This window comes from Silurus aristotelis, assembly GCF_946808225.1.
Source record: "Silurus aristotelis genome assembly, chromosome: 17".
NCBI classification, from domain to species: Eukaryota; Metazoa; Chordata; class Actinopteri; order Siluriformes; family Siluridae; genus Silurus; species Silurus aristotelis.
This window is the reverse complement of record NC_139590.1, coordinates 19,672,628-19,694,292: the sequence shown is the minus strand read 5'-3', so window position 1 is coordinate 19,694,292 and position 21,665 is coordinate 19,672,628. Positions and strand designations below refer to the sequence as shown.

The window sequence follows — 21,665 nt, the reverse complement described above, 5'->3', positions numbered from 1 at the left end:
ATATTTTGAGATTTGGTGGGTTTTTGTTAAATGTGAGCCGAAATCATCACAATTAATAGAACCAAAGACTTAAACTACTTCAGTCTGTGCGCATTGAATTTATTTAATACACGAGTTTCACAATTCGAGTTGAATAACTGAAATAAATGAACTTTTCCACGACATTACATTTTAATGAGATGCACCTGTAGATTAACTGTTCAATATACACATACACACTCATTAGGGGTTATTAAGCCTTGTCAGTAAATTTAAAGAAAGTGTCTGGGGATAGGTGGTAGGGGGTGAAGCCTTCATGGTAGAAACCACTCTCAGTTCCTTTCACCCTATTATAGGAAACAACAGAGTGAAGTGAATTTTTTTCCCCTTTAATTTGTCACCCATATGTATTTATATGTAACATTTGTTAAATCGGTTAATTAAGCTAAACGTTTCCCTTTGCATGTTCCCTGTCTATGAAGAGTTTAACTCTTTCAAAACCTGCCGTAAATTTGTGTTCAATCACTGCACACTGTAAGTGGGTGGAAGCTATAAATAGTCACACGTTCGCCAAATGCTGATTGACTGATGGAGGAGTGTTTTGTGTGTGTGTGTGTGTGTGTGTGTGTGTGTGTGTGTGTGTGTACATGTTCCAGTTTCTTCATGGCTCCATCCCAAATCACACACTACTGGGATAAAATAGTAAGACAGTACAGCCATGTGTTGATTTGAGGCAAAGCCTCTGACTGGTTTGAAGTGAGCAGTGTGCCTGATGCAGTGAACGCTTGTTATCCACAATTCTCTGGTTTACCTAAACACAGAATGATTAGCAGGTGACACTGAGACCTGAAAAACAAAGAAGAAAAGGAGAAAGAGAGGGAGATAAAGAAGGTTGGATGACAGGCATTCTATCTCTCTCTCTCTCTCTCTCTCTCTCTCTCTCTCTCTCTCTCTCTCTCTCTCTCTCTCTCTCTCTCTCATTCTTTCTTGCTTTATTTTACCTGAAGTTGTTGGCATTTTGCTAGCCATGGGCTTTACCTATCACCATGGTAACACCTTGGAGGCCACAGGGTTGGAGGATTTTCCATCCAGCTATTCTATTGTGTGTGTGTGTGTGTGTGTGTGTGTGTGTGTGTGTGTGTGTGGTGTGTGTGTGTGTGTGTGTGTACTGTATGTGTGTGTTTCTGTAGGCGGTTCTTACATGCAGTGAATCGGCTCTCTTTCTCACACACACACACACACACACACACACACACACACACACACACACACACACACACACACACACACACACACACACACACACTCACACCAAAACTCATATTGATTCAACACACAAAGCAACGTAAAATTATAAAAGGATCCCAAGAGTAAACCAGTGCCCAAGGGGGAGTGTTTAAAGAGATTTGGAATACAGCATTTATACTGACGTCTATTATATGCAAGTTTATATACTTGGAGTGTGTGTAAATGTATGCATAAGTAGACTAACTAATATAAACCTTGGGCTCAGATCAGATCCTTTGCATGAATTTGCTGCATTCTTATACAATGTCAAGTCGAAATTTATTTTCATTGAAATGGACAGCGTTCAGCAGACACCTTTATCCCGAGTAACTTACTGTATACAAGTGCTTTGTTGTGTGTACTAAAAACACATCCTCTTTAAATTTTGTATAACACTTTGAATCTTCAACGTCAGCTAAGTAAAGACCACAGCTTCCCTGTGTGCCATGCCTGGTGTCCACACGGGTACACCGTAGATCCTATTAGCCTGCTTCATTTCTGTTTTCCTTCACATCATTATTATTATTTTTTCAATTTTATTTACAATTTAAGAGGGGAATTTTGGCAAAATATTAATCAGTGAGGTTTGATATTAATATATTTACAAACTGTCATTTGGTTTACATATTAGAGGGCTAGCAAAATAGCCCAAATTGGCTACATCATTGTGAATGATTTTAGAAAATAGAACGGTTTAGGTATGTTTTTATCAGCAATGATGTATTAATTATATATTATTATATAATTAGTTTTTTATTTGTTTGTTTCTTGTATGTTGGTACACTCAGATAAGTAGTGTGTACACTAACTTGTGGTAATATTCCTGGTTGTTGATACTCTGACAACTGTTCCAGCTAGACAATGCCTCTGTGCACAAAGCAGCTCTATGAGGATATAGTTTACATGGGTTGGAAGTGTGTGGAAGATCATTACTGGCCTGCTAAAGACCTCTGACCTTAACATTTTTGGGAGGAATTGGCATGCTCACTGCACCCCAGGCTTTCTCACCTCACCTACATCAGTACCTGACTTTACTAATGCTCCTGTGGCTGAATGAGCACAAATCTCCACAAGCACACTCCAAAATCTAGCGGAACATCGCCAAGAAGCGTGGAGGTTATTATAACAGCAAAGGACTGAATGTAGAATGGGATGTACAAAAAGCATGTCTTATGGTCAGGTGTCCACAAACTTTTGTCCATCCAATGTATTTCTATCATAGTGTGTGTTTATACAAGCACGTATTTATATTACATGTCATTACATTAGCGTGTGATCAGGTAAAAAGGACCATGTGCTTTTGGTTTGGTCTCTTTTATGTTGTTGTTGTTGTTGTTTTGTCTAAATGGTTGCAACATTTTAGGTTTATACCTATTCAGTATGACTGAATGAATGACATCATGACAGTGATTTTATTCATAAATCTGAGCGGTTGCATAAATGGTTATGGGATATAAATGGTTGCTCAGAGGCCCAAAAGTGGCAGGTTGGTTTTTTGAATGGAACTCATGACCACTGAATGTCTGTGAAGCATAACACTCGTGACAGCACACCCTTTCTCCGTTAAAGTCCCATGGAATCAAATTGAAGTTTTGCGCCTTTTATATAAATATGTGAGGATGTATGCGAAGGATATCTATGAGCTGTTGTGTGCCAAAACAGTGACAACATTCAAATAGAAAATAAACAAAATGTACAGTTTTTTTTTTTCTTCTCCAAAATACTTGATGAACTCATCCTGCACAGATTTTCTGTTTAATTCAACAGTGTTCTGTTTCCCTGCGTAGTCATGGAGCTCACTGCGAAATGCTACTGACTATTTTAAATGGGGGTGGGACATATGGAGTGGAGTGACTTCATATGGAGTGACTTCATCCCTATTGGACTTCATTATATTGCATTGCAGGACATTGAATAACGCAGAGCACTACACAGGGAAGTGTCTTGCCTTCTCTCTCTCTCTCTCTCTCTCTCTCTCTCTCTCTCTCTCTCTCTCTCTCTCTCTCTCTCTCTCTCTGCCTTTTTTTTGCACCTCAATAACTAATATTAATTAGTGTATAATAAAATGTTTAATGAAAATGTTTCCTTGAACAAGTGATTATCCATTAGGAGAACTATCTAACAAGTGCACATTCAGTAGTGGCGCGTCCTCATTAACCATTAAATTAACTGTTAAAAAATACAACTATTCTGGTTATGACTGACTTCTTGTGCTTCAATGTCTTAAATATTCTTCAGAGGAACATGAAGAAAGCCCTTTCTATGAGCACTTAAGGCAATGCGTGTGACTGGTAGAGGATTTATATCAATCTGTGTTCATAGCAGGGCTCCATGCGACCCTGTTTTTTCCCCGCCAATCTTCCTGTTCCTGTCTGTTCATTTTTCCATTTCCATTGATCTCTTTACTTTGTCTGTCTTGGTCATTTTGCTTACTGCATATCTCTCTTTGTCTATCTTCTTTCATTTCCTTTCTTCCTTTTTCCTCATCCTCCCACTCTCTCTCTCTCTCTCTCTCTCTCTTTCCCTCTCTCTCTCGTCATCACCCTTTCTACTGTGTGCTGCATAAACGCACTCTTTTGACTTCCTTCATACACTTGTGATTGTGTCTGTGATTTTGTGCATGTGTGTGAGAGAGAGAGAGAGAGAGAGAGAGAGAGAGAGAGAGAGAGAGGGAGAAATATGTCATTGTCATGATCTCTCTGCTGAATGGAGGAATATTAATTCTGGTGTGGTGAAGACAACGTACCAGAGCATTTCTTTTATTTGACACACAACAGTAATCTATTATACAATGATTAACATGCACAATATTGTTATCACTGACTCTTCACACTTCCAGTGAGGATTAGACCAGATAAGAAAGCATCCTACTCGAAGAAAACGATCCCCCTAATTGCAGCGATAAACGTGTCTTAAAATGTGGTGATTGTCTTTACAGTGCATATCACTTATAGTATACAGTTGATATACAGCCTTATGGACATCCTGCTAATGATTCACAATCTGTTATTATGGTAAACAGCACAATTAATTATGATTCACTGACACTAACGCAGAACGAGAACTCTTTATTTGAGCTCCTGAATGCAAATGGATTATTTTGCAGTGCTTTTGTGTGTGTGTGTGTGTGTGTGTGCGTGTCAGTCGGTGTGAGAGAGAGAGACAAATAAAGAGAACATCACTCTCTGTGCCTGTGTGCAGTGTGTGTTACAGTAAATAACATGTTCCTCCAGGGTTTCTCTAGGGAAACATTTGAAGTAAAGTTTAGTTCGTCTCCTAGGTGTGAATAAATGAGTGAATGATTGTGAAACCCATGAGATTCTGGATCAATCACACCCCGAAACGACAAAGAGTGATTACTGAAGATTAATGACTGAACGAATGAACGAGTATTGATCAGTGTTTAATGGTCGATTGGTTCTCTGTGTCTCTGTCTCTTTGTCTTCAGGACCCACGGAGCAAACACAAGTTTAAGGTGCATACGTACTCAAGTCCGACCTTCTGCGATCATTGTGGCTCCCTGCTGTATGGGCTGATCCACCAGGGCATGAGATGTGACCGTGAGTAACGCATTTGTTTGGGTCTCAAAGAGCAAAGCTTTGTGTTTTTTTTTTTTTTTATATAAATTTTTATTTTTTTAATTAATTAATTAATTAATTAATTAATTTTTTTTATTATAATTTTTTTTTGTGTGTGTGTCACTTGTGATGGTAGTCAGTGAGACTCATCCTGCCCCATCTCTAAATGACTTCCAGCTAAGTTTGCATTACTCTCAAATCCCAAACTGCTAGGATTAAATTTTTTATTTTTTTTAACTATCCTAAAAGCTTTGCTTCAGCGTAACTGTTATAACTTTACCTCAAGCAAACAAATTACATTTTAGATTGTAATACACACACCTACACACACTTAGCTACACATGGGGAAAGATGGTGGTAAGGATTTGGGACTTTTTATCAGAAGGTCATGAGTTTAAACCTGCCACTGCTGGGCTACAAAGCTGCCATTGCTGGGCCCTTGAGCAACCCTTAACTTCTCAATTATAAAAATGAGATAACTGTAACTCGCTCTGAATAAGAGGGTGTGCCATATGCCAAAAATGTTAAATGTACAACAGTAAACATTAACAACCAATACATTAGCAACAAAACTATGTAAAAGCTTTAGGTTGTCTTCTTCTTCTTCTTCTTCTTCTTCTTCTTCTTCTTCTTCTTCTTCTTCTTCTTTCGGCTGCTCCCGTTAGGGGTCGCCACAGTGGATCATCCTTCTCCATACCCCACTGTCCTTGACATCTGCGTCTTTTAACCCAACTACCTGCATGTCTTCCCTCACCACATCCATAAACCTCCTCTTTTTTTATCTCTCATTTAATCCTCACTCTCCTATCTAGAACTTACAGTAAGTATGCCTAATTTTCCCATCCTGCCCCTTTCAAATACCCTAAAGGTGTAAAAGCGTGTAGAATTACTTCTACACTACATTTTCAACACTTTAGCTCCTACAGTACAAACCTCCTTGCATCTTTATTTCTTTCAAAACTACCACAATCAAGAATATTTACCAGTTCTACATGTAGAAAGCTGTCACTAGTTTGTACCTTGTACAAATAAATCTTTAGTGCTTTCTTATATAAATGTCCACCAACCATAAGATTCGCTATCTGGTATCTGCTTTTTGAACATTCCTTTTGTGCTTATTCAGTTACAAGGGCTTTAGTGAAACCAGATACTGATGCAGAGTGAGGTGAGATTAACTGGGGTGCAGTCAGTAGGGTTGTTGAATAGGGTTGAGGTCAGGGATTTATAGCAAGAGATCTTAGGTAGAAAACAGGTTTGGTTCTCCTAGTTAAAGTAAAGGAAAAAAAAAAAAATCTATGCTACCACATCCAGAGACATTCTTTACAACTTTGTGTTTTCAAATTTACGGCTGAAAAAAATACTTTTGTCCATATAGTGTATATTAGTATGAAAGAAATGTGCAGTACAGCCATTAACTATCTGTGAATATATTAGATAGATTTTGTCCAGGTTTTGACAGATCCTTCTAGAACACAAAATCAGTAAACCAGGGCCCGGTTTTTCAAAAGTAATCCACTAGGATTTTGGATAACGGATTGGATCAAATCTTGAAAATGGGTTTTTCAAAAGAAAAAAACGATTACATAATCGGATTAGATCATGGTTTTGATCCGGATCAAACTTTTAGTTTGGCTTTTTCAGAACTTTTTTGTAGGATTTGGATCACTTTGATCCAAAAAATTTGGATTAAACTGATCCCATCAGAAGGGTGGATTCAGCGTGGATTCCATGCCCAAAATGTAATGAAAACTTAAAAATTGTATCAAATAAAGTATTCAGCCTTTCAGTATAGGCCCACAGCAAAGTAGAAAGAGTTTGGCCTCATACAATAATCCCACAAACAGCTGTCAAAATTGACAAAAAACAATACATTTTATTCTGTCACTAATTGATATATATACAGTACAGACCAAAAGTTTGGACACACCTTCTCATTCAAAGAGTTTACTTTATTTTCATGACTATGAAAATTGTAGAGTCACACTGAAGGCATCAAAACTATGAATTAACACATGTGGAATTATATACATAACAAAAAAGTGTGAAACAACTGAAAATATGTCATATTGTAGGTTCTTCAAAGTAGCCACCGTTTGCTTAGATTACTGCTTTGCACACTCTTGGCATTCTCTTGATGCCTACTTTGAAGAACCTACAATATGACATATTTTCAGTTGTTTCACACTTTTTTGTTAATTTTTTGTATATATATATATATATATATATATATATATATAATCATTTATTCATTCATTTTTTCCCGCTTATCCGTAATTCCGGTCGCCGGGGCAGCAGTCTAAGCAGAACCCCGCCTTCGACTGCTGCCCTATCCTCACAGCACCGTCCCTTACGGTCCCTCCTGCAGGTGGTGAGCCCACGGGAAGGCGGCCCCGACGTCACGGACCTTGATATTTCCCTCGTAAGGGACCCCCGGAGCATAGAGGGTTAAGGGCCTTGCTCAAGGGCCCAGAGTGGCAGCTTGGCGATACCGGGGCTCGAACCCCAGACCTTCCGATCGGCAACCCAGCGCCTTAACCGCTGGAGCCACCACTCCCCCTATATATATATATATATATATATATATATATATATATATATATATATATATATATATATATATATATATATATATATATATATATATATATATATATATATATATATATATATATATATATATATATATGTTAAAATGAGAAAAATCACAGTCATTTGGTTGCATGGCTCTAAACTAGCGATATTTAGATATTTAGATAGATAGATAGATAGATAGATAGATAGATAGATAGATAGATAGATAGATAGATAGATAGATAGATAGATAGATAGATAGATAGATAGATAGATAGATAGATAGATAGATAGATAGATAGATAGATTGATTGATTTATTAATAAAAATATAATTATGAATTATAAAATTAAGTAAAATGTTAATACAGTACAGAATGTAAAGAATGCGGTGACGTGTATCTTAAACTCAGCCCCTTTTTTGATGTAATAGGACACTTCAACCAATAAACAAGCAGAGAAACTACGCATAGGCTACGCTACTAAAGAACTGTATACTGTACAGCACATGTACTCCCTATAAGTGTGATGCAGTGTACTGTATTTCTACGCTCTTACACAAAATTCATCTCGCTATATTCTTGCAAATGTTTTCAGTGTGGGTTTTAAGTTGGCGTCATTTTTCCGTTTATTGCGGTTTTACGTTTATCGCGTTTAAACAGGAGGATTATTGTGCCTATGGTCTCATCTAATTGGAATTAAATTAGTCACATGGGTCAGGGGGATTTATATACCCTGTAACCCAGAAGCATATGAGAGACCGTTGTCATATCTAGAGAGAAAGCAGTCAGAAATCCTTGCAGCTCCTTTCTGTAGGTCTCTTGGCAGCCTTCCTGGTATGCTTTGGTCTTGTTCTTTTATCATCTTTAGAGGGACCTCATGGTCCTTGGTGATGTCACTTTGGTACATCTTATGCTTCTGGAAGTTCTTTTGCAAACAGGACTTTAGCAGTTATGTGAAACTAAGAAGATGTGAAGAAAATTCTGGGTAATAGCTGACCTTTATTTAGCAGAGTCATTTCATAAATGAGAACTGTATAATTATTACTTTTGAACAGAACTGGTATGTTTTAGAGAACAGTCACATCCCCAATTATAAAAGTGTGTGACACTTCTGCAAAAAGGTTACTGGTATTTCTTTACCATAATTTTTCAAAAACTCCTTCATACATTCTGAGATTATTTATTGATTTATTTTGATTTATTTTTTTCCATTACATATGACAAAATCCTTCCATTTTCACAGACTTTTATATCCATTTTATAGGTCGCAAATTTTCCACTTTTTCAGGTACAGTTAGCTTCATTAACTACACCATTGCATTCATTAAGAGTGTTTATTGCAAAAATTAGTTTTGATTGAATTTAATATATTTTCTGATCTAATATTGATGAAGATCTTGGCTGTGAAACTTGGAAATAGCCACTTTTATCATAGTGGCTATGATCATTGTAGGTATCTCAATTATCCGCATCATGAACCATTAGTATTATAGAACCACAGCAATTATTGCTATAAATATGTTTGCATTGTCACCATACAATAATAAGAATCATCACCAAACCATTATAATAATCATCATCAGCACAGTACTGAGAACCATTACATGAGCAGAGCAATATTATTCATCATCATCATCACAGCAATAAGAAGCATGACATTACTATTATGACATCCACAATTACAATTTTGCAGAATCATGACATGGCCATTATCATAATGGCCCTCGTCATGACGATCAGAATAATGGCATGACCATCGTAATATGATCCACCAATAATAATCACCGTAATCCGAAACATGAATGATTGACCTCAACATCGTCAGAAAAATTGTGATCGTTATCATGCCATCAGCACCCTTCATGACCACCCGTTAAATTCCTTTACCCCATTTCTCAACATTAACACTTGTATTTAATATCTTCACTATCACTGCCAGCACAATTTCATGGTCATAAGGATCAACGACACCAGAGTCATCAGCGTCTTCAACTCTCATTAATAATTATCAGTATTATTGCATAGCATCATTAACATCTTGTGCTACAAAGTAGTGTGGTTTCCTTTTTAAATTTGTTTCCTTTCCAGTTTTCCTTCTTATTTATCTCTCATTAATGATCTAACAGAATATCAGGATCAGGAGAAATGTATACCAGAATATTGTCTCTCACTTAAATCACTTTTACTTTTAATTAATGAGTTAGCAATAGGGCTATGGGTTTATTGTTGTGATATAACCGTAGGATGCAGGATATTAGATAGTTATGTAGCTCATTTTAGCTTATGGTAGCTAAAGTTTGCCTTCTGCTAATGACCGTATGCAGCAGAAATGCCAGTTTATTGCTACATTTCATTAAAATCACATCGAGAAACTTCTCTCTCTTTCTCTGTATCTTTCTGCAGATTGTATGATGAATATTCATAAGCGTTGTGTTGCCAATGTGCCAAGCCTGTGTGGAACCGATCACACTGAACGCAGAGGACGCCTCGAGATAACTGCTAACATCAAGAACAACGTCCTCACCGTCTGCAGTGAGTCTTGTACACCCACCCTAACATGCTAACATTATTTTATTTTTATATATATATATATATATATATATATATATATATATATATATATATATATATATATATATATATATATATATATACACATAAATACATACACACACACACACACACACACACACACACACACACACTTTTTTCCTGTTGGCCTTTGTGATAAATGTTTTTACTGCTTTCACCTTGAGGCTTTTTTTAAGGCCCCCTGTTTCATCCCAGTCCCAGAGTTCTGATCACTTTGTTCATGTGAAAATGCTCTTGCTTTCACTATTAAACATAGCTATGAGTTTTACGGCTTTGTCAACTTCGATCATTCAAGATTTATTTCGGACCATATACCTTCCTGAAAGATGATGGTTCACCATTATCCTTCCTGGTTATATAATTTGTTAGACAGTAGTTTTAGTTCAGCAGTTTAGTATTTTCAGCACTCTCTTAGTTGTTTTCTTGATGCAGGCCAATAATTGAACCTTTCTGTAACAGAGGAGCATCTTTTCCATGACCACAGAATCTTCCCACATGGTTATGCAAGACTGCATCAGTTTAGGTTAAATAATTTGTTGGACCTGGAATATATTAACCACTTCAGTAATTATCCAGAGGAGCTCTTACCTCTTTTCTTACTTCAATCCAGGTGGTGACATTTCTGATTTTGTTATAAATATTTGCACATTTCTCTGGGCATTTTAATAAGCTTATGCAAGGTCACATGCACAAACATACATACATCCATGTGTGTATGTGCATATTATATACTGTATAAAAAGCACAGTTTTGCCTGCATTAACAGGTGTATGAAACAGGTGTTTTTTCTCCTCAGTGGCCACAATACACATAATGAACTCAGCAGTTTAAATTTAGTGCAGAAAGAGGAACTGAGTCAGCGAACCATACTTTGACAAGCTTCACCAAATTCACCACTGAAATATCTTGCTTACACACTTCAATATTTAAATGAGTAGAACTAAACGTTACCGTTATCGCAGGTCAGTTAAAGTTGTATTATGTTGACAAGTGGTACCGGACAAAGTAGACTATTCTACTACTTGAGCATATACACATCCTTTTACTTTTACAAACTCCTTTTACTTTTTTTTTTTAAACTTGAGTAGAATGTACTTTTTACGTTTTTTTGAGAACTTCCTAACACGCAGTGAGAGAAGTCTTAACAGAACCGCGGGGGGTTACGCTTTGCAGTCTTGTGACAGGTTTTTATTTAACACAATTTATGTATTCATTTCAAAGTAGTGAGGAGCAGCCTGTTTTTTCTGGAATGTAGTGCAGTACAAAAATATATTACTCTTTAAAATGTAGTGAAGTCCAATTTTCTGAAAAAATACATAACGTTAAGTTAAAGCAGACACAGATACGATACTGATGTAGGTTCAATAAGCTTGATGTCAGAGCTCTGTAGCAGGTCACTAAAGATCCTCCACTCCAACCCATGTAAAACCTATTTTCATGTAGCTGGCTTTGCACACAGGGGTATTGTCATGCTGCAACAGGTCTTTTGACCTTCTAATGTTTTTAAGCATCAAATTGCAAACATTATTATCAGTATTCAGAGTGTAGGCTCAACCAGATATAGTAACAAGGTCTATTTCATTTTTTTTTCAAATCAAAACAGCAGCAAATGCAGTACATGTCGATTCGTTTACTGCAGCATTTCTTGGCGCTTGTCATCCCCTAGTGGTCACTTTGAAAATAGTACATTCAGTAAAATGCTTTAGGGGGCGCTCCTGCACTAATTGCAATACAGCCTGCACAGTTTTACTACCAGAGTGTAACTGCACAATTTTTGAGGTTAAAATATGAAGTCACATCAGTCAAAAAGAGAAAAGACACTGGATTTGTCCAAATGTGCAGTGGTAACATTGCTGCTGTACATATTGTTTAATGTTATACCCCCTGTTTAATTGTCCATTCTGATTGGTCTGAAGGTGTTTATTAATATTCTATATCAGGTGCTGTGAGTGTATTGCTGGCTGCAAGGCGAATACATTAATATGCTTATGCTTAGAGATTTGTTTGCTAAAAGTTTTGTATTGAAAATGTGTCATTAGTTAATATGAAGTTTTTCATACAGTGGTTTGTATTTAACAGTTTGTCTTGAAAGTTATGAATCTTACAGTCTCCAGTAACAACACTTTGAAAGTGCAGGGTTTCGCGGCTTCAAGATTTCTCAGCAAGTTGCATTTTTTATTTTTTATTTTTCAGCATGCTGCAACTACTTAGGAATTTTTTTGCATTCTGTCGCTGTCACATGACTGATTGACCCAGGCATTTATAGTAAAGTGATGAGTGTGGGTCAATATTGTTTGTATGTCTGCTGTTTGGATTATTTTGGTGAAAGTTTAATCTGTTCTAAACATTATAGTTGGGTGGATTCAATGATTTTTGGACAAGAAAATGAGATGATGTAGGTTATTCTCTTAAATTTCTTTGTTAAGCATCTAATTTTTTTTGCTCTTACTACAAAGAGTAATCTGAAAATGACACTCTGCAGATTTTTAGGTGAAAACAACACCCCTATTGAACACATGACATGGTGTTTTGTGTCATGTGTGAAAGATGCACAGCTGCTTTTAGTAGCAGTTTCAAACGTGCTGTGTTCAGCATTTCCTTCAGCATTCATCATCCAGTTTTGAATGATATTTCTTTGTATTAATAGAAATTTAGGCCAAAAAATTTGTTATTCTACATTATTTTGTTTACATTTTCTCTGCCTGATTAATACTGCATCTTTTTGAGCCACAGGTATCATACTTGTGTGTGTGTGTGTATATATATGTGTGTGTGTGTGTGTGTGTGTGTGTGTGTGTGTGTGTGTGTGTGTGTGTGTGTGTGTGTGTGTGTGTGTAAATATGTAAATATATATGTAATATATATATATATATATATATATATATATATATATATATATATATATATATATATATATATATACACACACACACACATAGTGTTTTTCAAGACATGGTCATTTTTTGAGTTTGTTGGTAGAAATTTCTGGCAGTGCATGGCAGAATTAGTAATACCATAACTAACTACATATGGCCAAGTGGTCAGCAACAGATGGTGAGACATAGAGATGGAGCAAGAAAGAAAACGAAAATTAATGTGCAACTGAGAGACAGATGGTAAGAATTAAAGTCGTGATGAGGACGGTGCGTTTTTTTTTTTTTGTCCAGCAGGTGGTGGTGTTGTTTAATATTTTTTTTACAATGCCTCTTGGCCTCTGTGTCTCATGTCTCTCCCATGGTTAAGTTAATTGGACATTTTCTGTCATGATGATGCTTATGTAACGTGAAAGGATGTCCCAAAACATTCAAAATATGACTTTGATAATACCAATAATAAAAAAAATAAAACAGGAATAGTGATCAAAAAGGGACACTGGTGGATACTGGTTGTCATTTTTTAGTCTCTGTCACTCAAACATGCTGTCATTGATGGGTGGGACAGGGATGAGTCAAAATACAGCAGGCCCAGTGAAACCAAGGTGAGTAGAAAATGTTCAGCTAAACAAGTCATTCTGAAATACTCAAACATCAAATAATTTTGCACATTTTTTTAAATAGTATATTTTAACAGTGGTCATTGTGGAAAAAGCAGCTTGACAGAAATAAATGGAAAAAAATTTAGCCTATAGATTTTTTACCATTCCATAGTGAAGTCAGGTACTGATGTAGAGTGAGGAGGACTGGGGTACAGTCAACATTCCAATTCATCTCAAAAATGCTCAATAGGGTTGAGGTTAGAGCTTTATAGCAGGCCACACAATATCTTCTACTCAAGTTCAAGTAGGCTTTATAGTCATTTCAACCATATACAGTGCAGTACACAGTGAAAACAAGATATTTTCCCAGGACTAAGGTGCTACAGCATATAGAAACACAAGAAACACAAAAGTACACACAACTCTAAACTAACAACACAAAGTGCAACATTCAGTGCAAAAAAAAAAACAAATAAAAAAAAAAGACCTAAAACAGGGTAAAACAGTAGGGTTGACCAGTACAGTGGGTTGTGCAAGGATTGTCCATATAGAGTATGAAGATGAGTTGTGTGGAAAAAGATTGTTCAAAAATACACGTCGGAACAAAATTGAGTCTCCAAGTTCAAATGAAGGGAGATTTTATTCTACTGCATCCAAAAACATCCTACACAATTGTGTGCCTTCAAGTTTGTCTATAAAAGTCAGCTGTCCCAGTACTTCAGGGCGAATAGTATGTTATATACATACAGACCATAGAATTCTGCTTGCTCTAAATTGTGGTACTATGGAGACGTCTCTGTGCTGGAATCAGGGATTAAACTGACCAGGACTACCTGTGCGTTTGAACGCAGCCAATCACAATTAAGTATTTAGACCGACCACGATCTGAATAGAGTAAAAACAGTTAACGTTTTTTTTCCCATCATTTCTTGTGAAAGGAGCTACAGACAGCCAATGCAAAGAAAATTTGGCATTTTAAATATGATTTTAAAAAGTGGGAAAGCCAGCACAAGTTATTATTTTTTTTTTTTTTTTATTTTTGCCAGCACCATGACAGTGAGAGATGTTCTGCTGTAGAGTGAGGGTGATCTGTTAGACAGTGTGTCAAGTCTGTGCTGTCTTAACAACTTTCTTTCTAAAATCTATGTCACTTCTAGTTATTATTTTTGTTTAATGGCCTAGCCATGAATATGATGTGAACTCTTGGGCAGAAGCTTTTTATGGGCTTAACAACAAATTCTTGTTCAGTTTGAATTTAACGAAGAGTCGATTCTGTTTGATTTCTGGAAATGTTTAAGCCTTGTGGGTAAACTCACTGATACTTTTCGTGTTGAAGTGTTTCAAACAGCTGATTTAAGATTGGCATTGGGATTCCAGCCATTCCAACGTTACCACAAACTCACAGACACACTTGAATAGGACGGCTTTGGATTCTGTAGCATTCAAATTTTATACAAATTCATACAGATGTACGACATGCAGTGAAATGCTTTGACGACTGTCGAACATGAATATAGAATATAAAAATAAAATGTATTTTTTTTAGTGTGATATATACACTTGAGAGTAAAAAAAAATATATATATATATGACAGATATAAACAGTAGTACAGATTAATTTAATCATAAACACAATCCAAAATCTAGTGTAACCCCTTCCTAAGTTACTATAACAGCAAATAGGCACTCAATGTGGAATAAGATGTTCAAAAAGCTCGTCTGATGGAAGACATGAATGTGTATGTCCTGTATGTTTAGTATAAGTAGGTGAACATTTTTCTGAACCCAGACATGTTCAATTTTATTTTGAACATTTAAAAGCATCATGATGAAATTTCTCTGATACTTGATTTTCCTCTATGCGGTTCATTTTAGCAAAAGTAGACGAGCAAAATGGTGGCACAGGAACACCTTAGAGCGTGTTCATTTTGTAATGAATCTCCTGAAGACCATTAAAAGCTTCACATTGTTTTGTCATTTTGGAGCCAAATCATTTTCAGTCCATTGTCTTTTTGACACGGAGAAAGGTTGACACGTTGAACTAATTTCATCGTTGCTTTTGACACGGAAAGCGACACGCAGTGACAAAGTGACCGAAGTTCAGAGAATGCTGTTGCTAGGCAACTGGGCAAAACGGGCACCTAACAGGGGAAGCTAATCCGTGGCTGAAATTAGCAATGGAGATAGCTATCACATAGTCACATCATCATTATTAATGTGGACAGTAAAGACGTAGTGACTGTAGAAAAACAATATCCTTTACCTCCTGTTTTTCTCAGTGAATACTGTAATAATGTACATTACAAGGAATTTGCAGGTAAAAAGAAGATAATCAGAAACTCTGGTCTAACAAAAGGGTAAATCTTGTGAATTATGGAAATGTAGGGTGGTTTAAACGTTTTTTAAATGACTCTTAAGCGGACCTGATATGAGGAAATGTTCTGTGGTTGATAGTGTTACATAAATACAGTTATGTATCCAATCTACATGCTCCCTTGTGTGTGTGTGTGTGTGTGTGTGTGTGTGTGTGTGTGTGTGTGTGTGTGTGTGTTCTTACTAAGCGCACTGGGCGTAACACTCATCAGCTGGAAAATTAAGGTCTGTGCAATCTCACGCACGCACACACATTCTCAAAATGAAGAGAACAGCCTACCTCGCCTCAGGCTGCTCTCTTTTTTTTTTTCTCCCAGGATTAATCAGTGTAACGGTCGACTCTCGAGGTCATCCTCAATGGAACTTTAATTTATTTGGAAATATTTATACGATCGATATTAAAATACCTCCACCATTCCCTTAGTATGTCCTGTGTATCTGTGTGTGAGCAGTACTACCTTAGACATTATTAGATGGTATGGAGACTTGACGTTCTTGTATAATTTTCTATTATTTGTGATTAGTAATAATAATGATAATAAAAATAATAATAGTGAATTATAGATGGGATTTTGATGTGAAAAAAAAAAATTCAATAACTGTGTAGTTAATGACTGAGTGTTGATATTAGCCGGTGTGCTATTTGATAACTAGCAGTTTATTTGAAAGGTGAGACCATGCCATCTTGTTCTATTGTCTCCCATTTGGTGGCAAATATACTTAAGGCCCTTTTTATTTGTATTTTTTTCAGCCAAGTGAAATTTTTTTCACAACAAATAGTTTAACCATTAATGATATGCCACATCAGTATGAATAATGACATTCCATTAAAACGTTATCGATCCAACGGTGCAGTCATACATCAGCGTAATGGCACACCGAGATAATCCAAAGTATGTTTTTTTTTTTCTTATTTTAAGTACGCTCAATTACTTTAAGTGGAACGAAATAGCTTACACACGTGTATACTGTCTGTGAACCTGCGCTACTGGCAGAGGATTATGGATTATGATGTTCACAATTTTCTCTTCTTTCTAATCTTTTGAGGGTAATGTAGTTATCATAGTCCAGTACTTTAACTTTTGATACTTCCAGTTCTTAATGTGTGTTAGGTGTGTTAACACCTTAACACTATGGTATATTTTTGAGCGACACATTGGCTTTCCTTTTGTTTCTATGCAGCAAACTATGTAAGGTAGTGATTTACTGGGACCAAACAAATATTTAAATGCACAGATGTTTCATTTTATTTTAATTGAAAAATCCTCCATTAGCATAAATAACACCTTTACACACTTTTGGCTTCTAGACAGTTCATTTCACCAAATGTTCAACTGAAACATTTTGCCATTAAAAACTTGCCAAAGGTGTTCTTCACTAGTTGGATATTTCTTTCTGACCTTGTGATCCACTTCATCCCATAGCAGTTCAATAGGATTTAGGTGCGCTGACTGGGCAGGTCATTCCATGAGAGATAACCTTCCATCTGACTGTTTGCAGTCCAAACAGAATTGCATGTTGTTGAAGTACCGTATGGAATGTTAGCCGTGTTAGTTCAGTATTCCTTTTACTTGGGATAAGTCGCCAACATTCCCTGCCACAAAACAACCACATATTATTAAGCTTTACTTCCAGGTTTGACTGTGGGGTGTGAGGCAGTCTTCTAACATCTCTCCTGTTTCTCTGTCTTACATAAGTTCTTCTGTTAGATCCAAAAATGACTCCTTTTTTCACAGACTTTTTACAGAACTTTCCAGAACCACATTCATGATTCATTAATAATTACTTATATCTTCCAGCTTATTTGATCATAAACTCACGTTTGGGACAAATTTCTTTTTGTTGGTGATTTATGAGTCTGGTTCTGAAACAGTTTTGTACACGTTTGTTTGTTTGTTTGTTTTTTAGTCAAGGAAGGAAGAAACTTGGTTCCGATGGATCCGAATGGCCTTTCTGACCCGTACGTGAAGCTGAAACTCATTCCTGATCCGAAAAGCGAGAGCAAACAAAAGACCAAGACTATAAAGTGCTGCCTGAATCCAACATGGAACGAGACCTTCACATTGTGAGAAATTTTTACTTTATAATTAATTGTAAAAAAAAAAAAAAAAAAAAAAAAAAAAAAAAAAAGAAGGAAGGAAGAAATTAGATGTTGAAATGGAACACGTAAAAAATATATAAATGATTGCATAGTAAGTTTGTTTTAAAATCTGCAATTTACACTAAAATGGTAAATTACAAATGTCAATGATAAAGTTAATGCTCTTGTATAAATGTATTTGCACTTAAAATCAAATTGACTCATTAAATAAAAGACACTCGAAGAAAAGTGTGCAATACTTTAGCAGGAATAATATTTAATAATGCTATTTTAAAATATAAAATCTGTATTATTTTTCTTGGTCACTGTTACCCCCATTATTTACCAGCTAAAGATAAAATTTTCTCGATATTACATTTTAATACTGATGCAATATAATTATTTTTTGTGCACTATATGGATAAAAGTATTCGGACACCTGACTCCTATTATATGTGACTTTTCCTTAAACTGTTAGCACAGCATTGGAAGCACACAATAGTATACAATGTCCTCTGGATGCAGTAGCATGACACTTTCACTTCACTTGAACAAGGAGACCCAAACCTGTTCCAGCATGACAGTGCCCCTGTGCACAAAGCCACCTGCATGAAGACATGCTTTACATGGATTGTAGTGGAAGAACTTGAGTGGCCTGCTGTAGAGCTCTGACCTCAACCCTATTGAATACCTTTGGGATGAACTGGAACACTGACCTCCTGATTGGCCTCCTCACCTCACCTACATCAGTCCCTGACTTTACAAACGCTGCAAAATCTAGTCAAACATCTTTACAGGAGAGTGAAGGTTATTATAAAAGCAAATGAAGACTCAATGTGGACTGGGATGCTTAAAAAATTACATACTAATTTTATGCTCAGGTGTCCACAAACCTTTGGCCATATTGTGTAGTTTTTTTCATGAAGTAATTTAGTGTAACTTTTTTAAGATGGTTACATAAAATAAACTAATTTTACATGATTGAATTTTATATATATATATTTAGAATATATGTAATTTCTATATCAAATAATTGTAATACTTTATTTTGGCAAACTAAAAAAATCAGTCTCTCTGTCATAATACTGTATCCTGCTATGTAGAAAACTGTAAAGAATATTTTACTGCTATATGATATATGCTTGCTACGCTCACAGTGCATTTGATTAGAATCACCTATATGGACGTTCATGCAATTATCCTTGCATACAAAATATATAGTGATGCAGGTACAGTTGAGAAGCTTCAGGTGACATCCGAATGTTGGGGCAATAGGGTTTAAAGTATTTATGAAATAACTGACGTGTTTAAGTTTTCATACATAACAGAACATAAAATGATGTTAAAAATCATTCAGTTATCAGCAGGCTTTGTGGATGCGAGCGGTCAGTTGAGAATGGCCAGCCAAGTTCGAGCTAATGGTCTAAGATAGCTCAGGTAACCACTTTTGCAAGGATGGTTAACAAAAAGAATTTCAGAAGAAAAGTAATCTACGGCTACAGCGAGCAAAGGCAAAGCAATACTTTTAGGTTGGCACTTGAAGGTTTTTTTGTTGTTGTTGATGTTGTTTTACACAGCATTCTAGAGAGTACTGTATATACAATCCCACAATAAATTGCATGGATGTACAGGTGTACCTAATAAAGTGATCACTGAATGTGTTAGCGGTATTTTACTTATACAATACCTGAGATAGCTGTTTGTGCTATTATGTGTTTTGGGATGGCAGACTACAGCCCTGAATCTCTCTGTCGTTTCTCTCTTTCTCTCTCACACACACTATCTGATAGTAATCTGAAGGAATCCGATAAGGACCGCAGGTTATCAGTGGAGATGTGGGACTGGGATTTGACCAGTAGGAATGACTTCATGGGTTCCCTCTCGTTCGGCATCTCGGAACTACAGAAACAAAGCGTGGATGGCTGGTGAGACACTCACACTCACACACACACACACACACACACACACACACACACACACACACACACACACACACACACACACACACAGAGAGAGAGTCCCAGAGAAGAAGGTGTGGACTCTCCACCTGTCAGCTATTAGGAAAGTGTGACCTTTGTTGACAGTTCATCTGTTGTAAATGTATTTTTCTAAAAGATCACAGATCAGAATTGAAGCCATTGCTTTGTTATATTGTTGGTATTTTTTGGAAGGGGTGTGTGTGTGTGTGTGTGTGTGTGTGGTGTGTGTCCCACATGAGCACAGTAATAATGATGCAGACACTTAACTACACCTAAACAAATTTCCTGCTCGCTCAGCATCTCTTTATCTGAAGGGCTTCATTTCCTCCTTACCTTTTCTCTTCCACCCTCTTTATCTCTTCGGCTGTGTTGTCTTTCCATCTCTCTCTCTCTCTCTCTCTCTCTCTCTCTCTCTCTCTCTCTCTCTCTCTCTCTCTCTCTCTCTCTCTCTCACACTCCTCTTCAGCCAGAGCTGAAGACTGATTTAATAAAGAGGAAGTAAATGGCAGTGTCTCCTCTAAGGGGTTTCAAGAGTCTGTAAACTGCCCAGTTCTCTCTCTCTCTCTCTCTCTCTCTCTCTCTCTCTCTCTCTCTCTCTCGCTCTCTCTCTCACACACACACACACACACACACACACACACACACACACACACACACACACACACACACACACACACCCCTGTAGTAGTTCTCTTTGTCTCTGTGACCTTTTGTTGCTCTTTTATCAGAAAGGAAACCATATCTCTGCTTATTATTTTGTGTTAACTCCCTTCAGTGTTTTTCTTTGAGTGTGACTCCTTCTCTGAGAGTCTCTGAGAGTTATAAAGATCGTTTGAAGCCCAGAGACCTTATACATAACACACATCTGTGTGTCTGTTTGTATGTGTTTTTATATATAAGGTCTATGGGCTTCAAGAGGTCTTTAGACATACACAAACGTGTGTGTGTGTGTGTGTGTGTGTGTGTGTGTGTGTGTGTGTGTTCATGGTGTCCTTTGGGATTAACATGCCAGTAAAATGTGCTAATTTCTCCTCTAAAGTGTGAATGTGTGTGTCCTGCAAAGGATCAGCCTCATATTCAGGTCATATTTCTGCCTCATGCCTATAAAAATCATAGACACAGGTTGTCCTATTAAATATTTATTTGCCAGAATGATTTGAGATTTGGAGATTTATGATTTGAAGATCTCCAATGTTCAATTGTGGCAAGTTTGGATAGCTGCTTTGTAATTTGTTATGCTCTTATTAGGAGTGACGTGAAAATACTACTAGTAAAGCTTTTTACACTTGCAATGCTGTGCTATGTTATTTAAGGTGGAAATTTGTGTTGAAAGTGTCTAGAAAATGGTCACATGCATTAATAAGGCAAAATAAACTATGTTTATGGCTCCCTTTCTGAAAAGATTTATGTTATGTACTACTAGACAGCTATTGCAAATAAAATGTATTTGATAATGATTCAAATCAAACTTCAAACTAAATGAAGAAGGCCATCATTTTTACCTAAAGGTTGATAATGTTCGCTAGTTAAATTGTTTCATTGGGTTTTTCCCCTTAGCATTACAGTTAGCTAAGGTTTAAGCTAGAGGTAGCATGTAGTGCTAGTAAATATTAAAATATGATGCATTCCTCCTAAATCTCATTCGAATGCAGAAATGCACAAAGTGTTGGACACAGCTATAAAGGGAAACCAAGAAATCCAGAGAGAAATGAAGAGAGTGGGATATGGTGAAAAAGAGAGAGGGGGTGAC

General features: G+C 36.5%; 1 protein-coding gene across 2 annotated transcripts in view; it reads left to right on the top strand.

Annotated features, from left to right (window-relative positions):
• The window catches only part of prkcbb (protein kinase C, beta b), a 100,073-nt gene that overhangs the window by 36,626 nt on the left and 41,782 nt on the right, over positions 1-21,665 (top strand). For both annotated transcript variants that reach the window (XM_083565845.1, XM_083565844.1), the window contains exons 4-7: positions 4,715-4,826; positions 9,820-9,948; positions 17,765-17,921; positions 19,727-19,861. In XM_083565845.1, the coding sequence (XP_083421971.1) occupies positions 4,715-4,826; positions 9,820-9,948; positions 17,765-17,921; positions 19,727-19,861 (533 nt within the window). The remainder of the gene's footprint in view (positions 1-4,714; positions 4,827-9,819; positions 9,949-17,764; positions 17,922-19,726; positions 19,862-21,665) is intronic.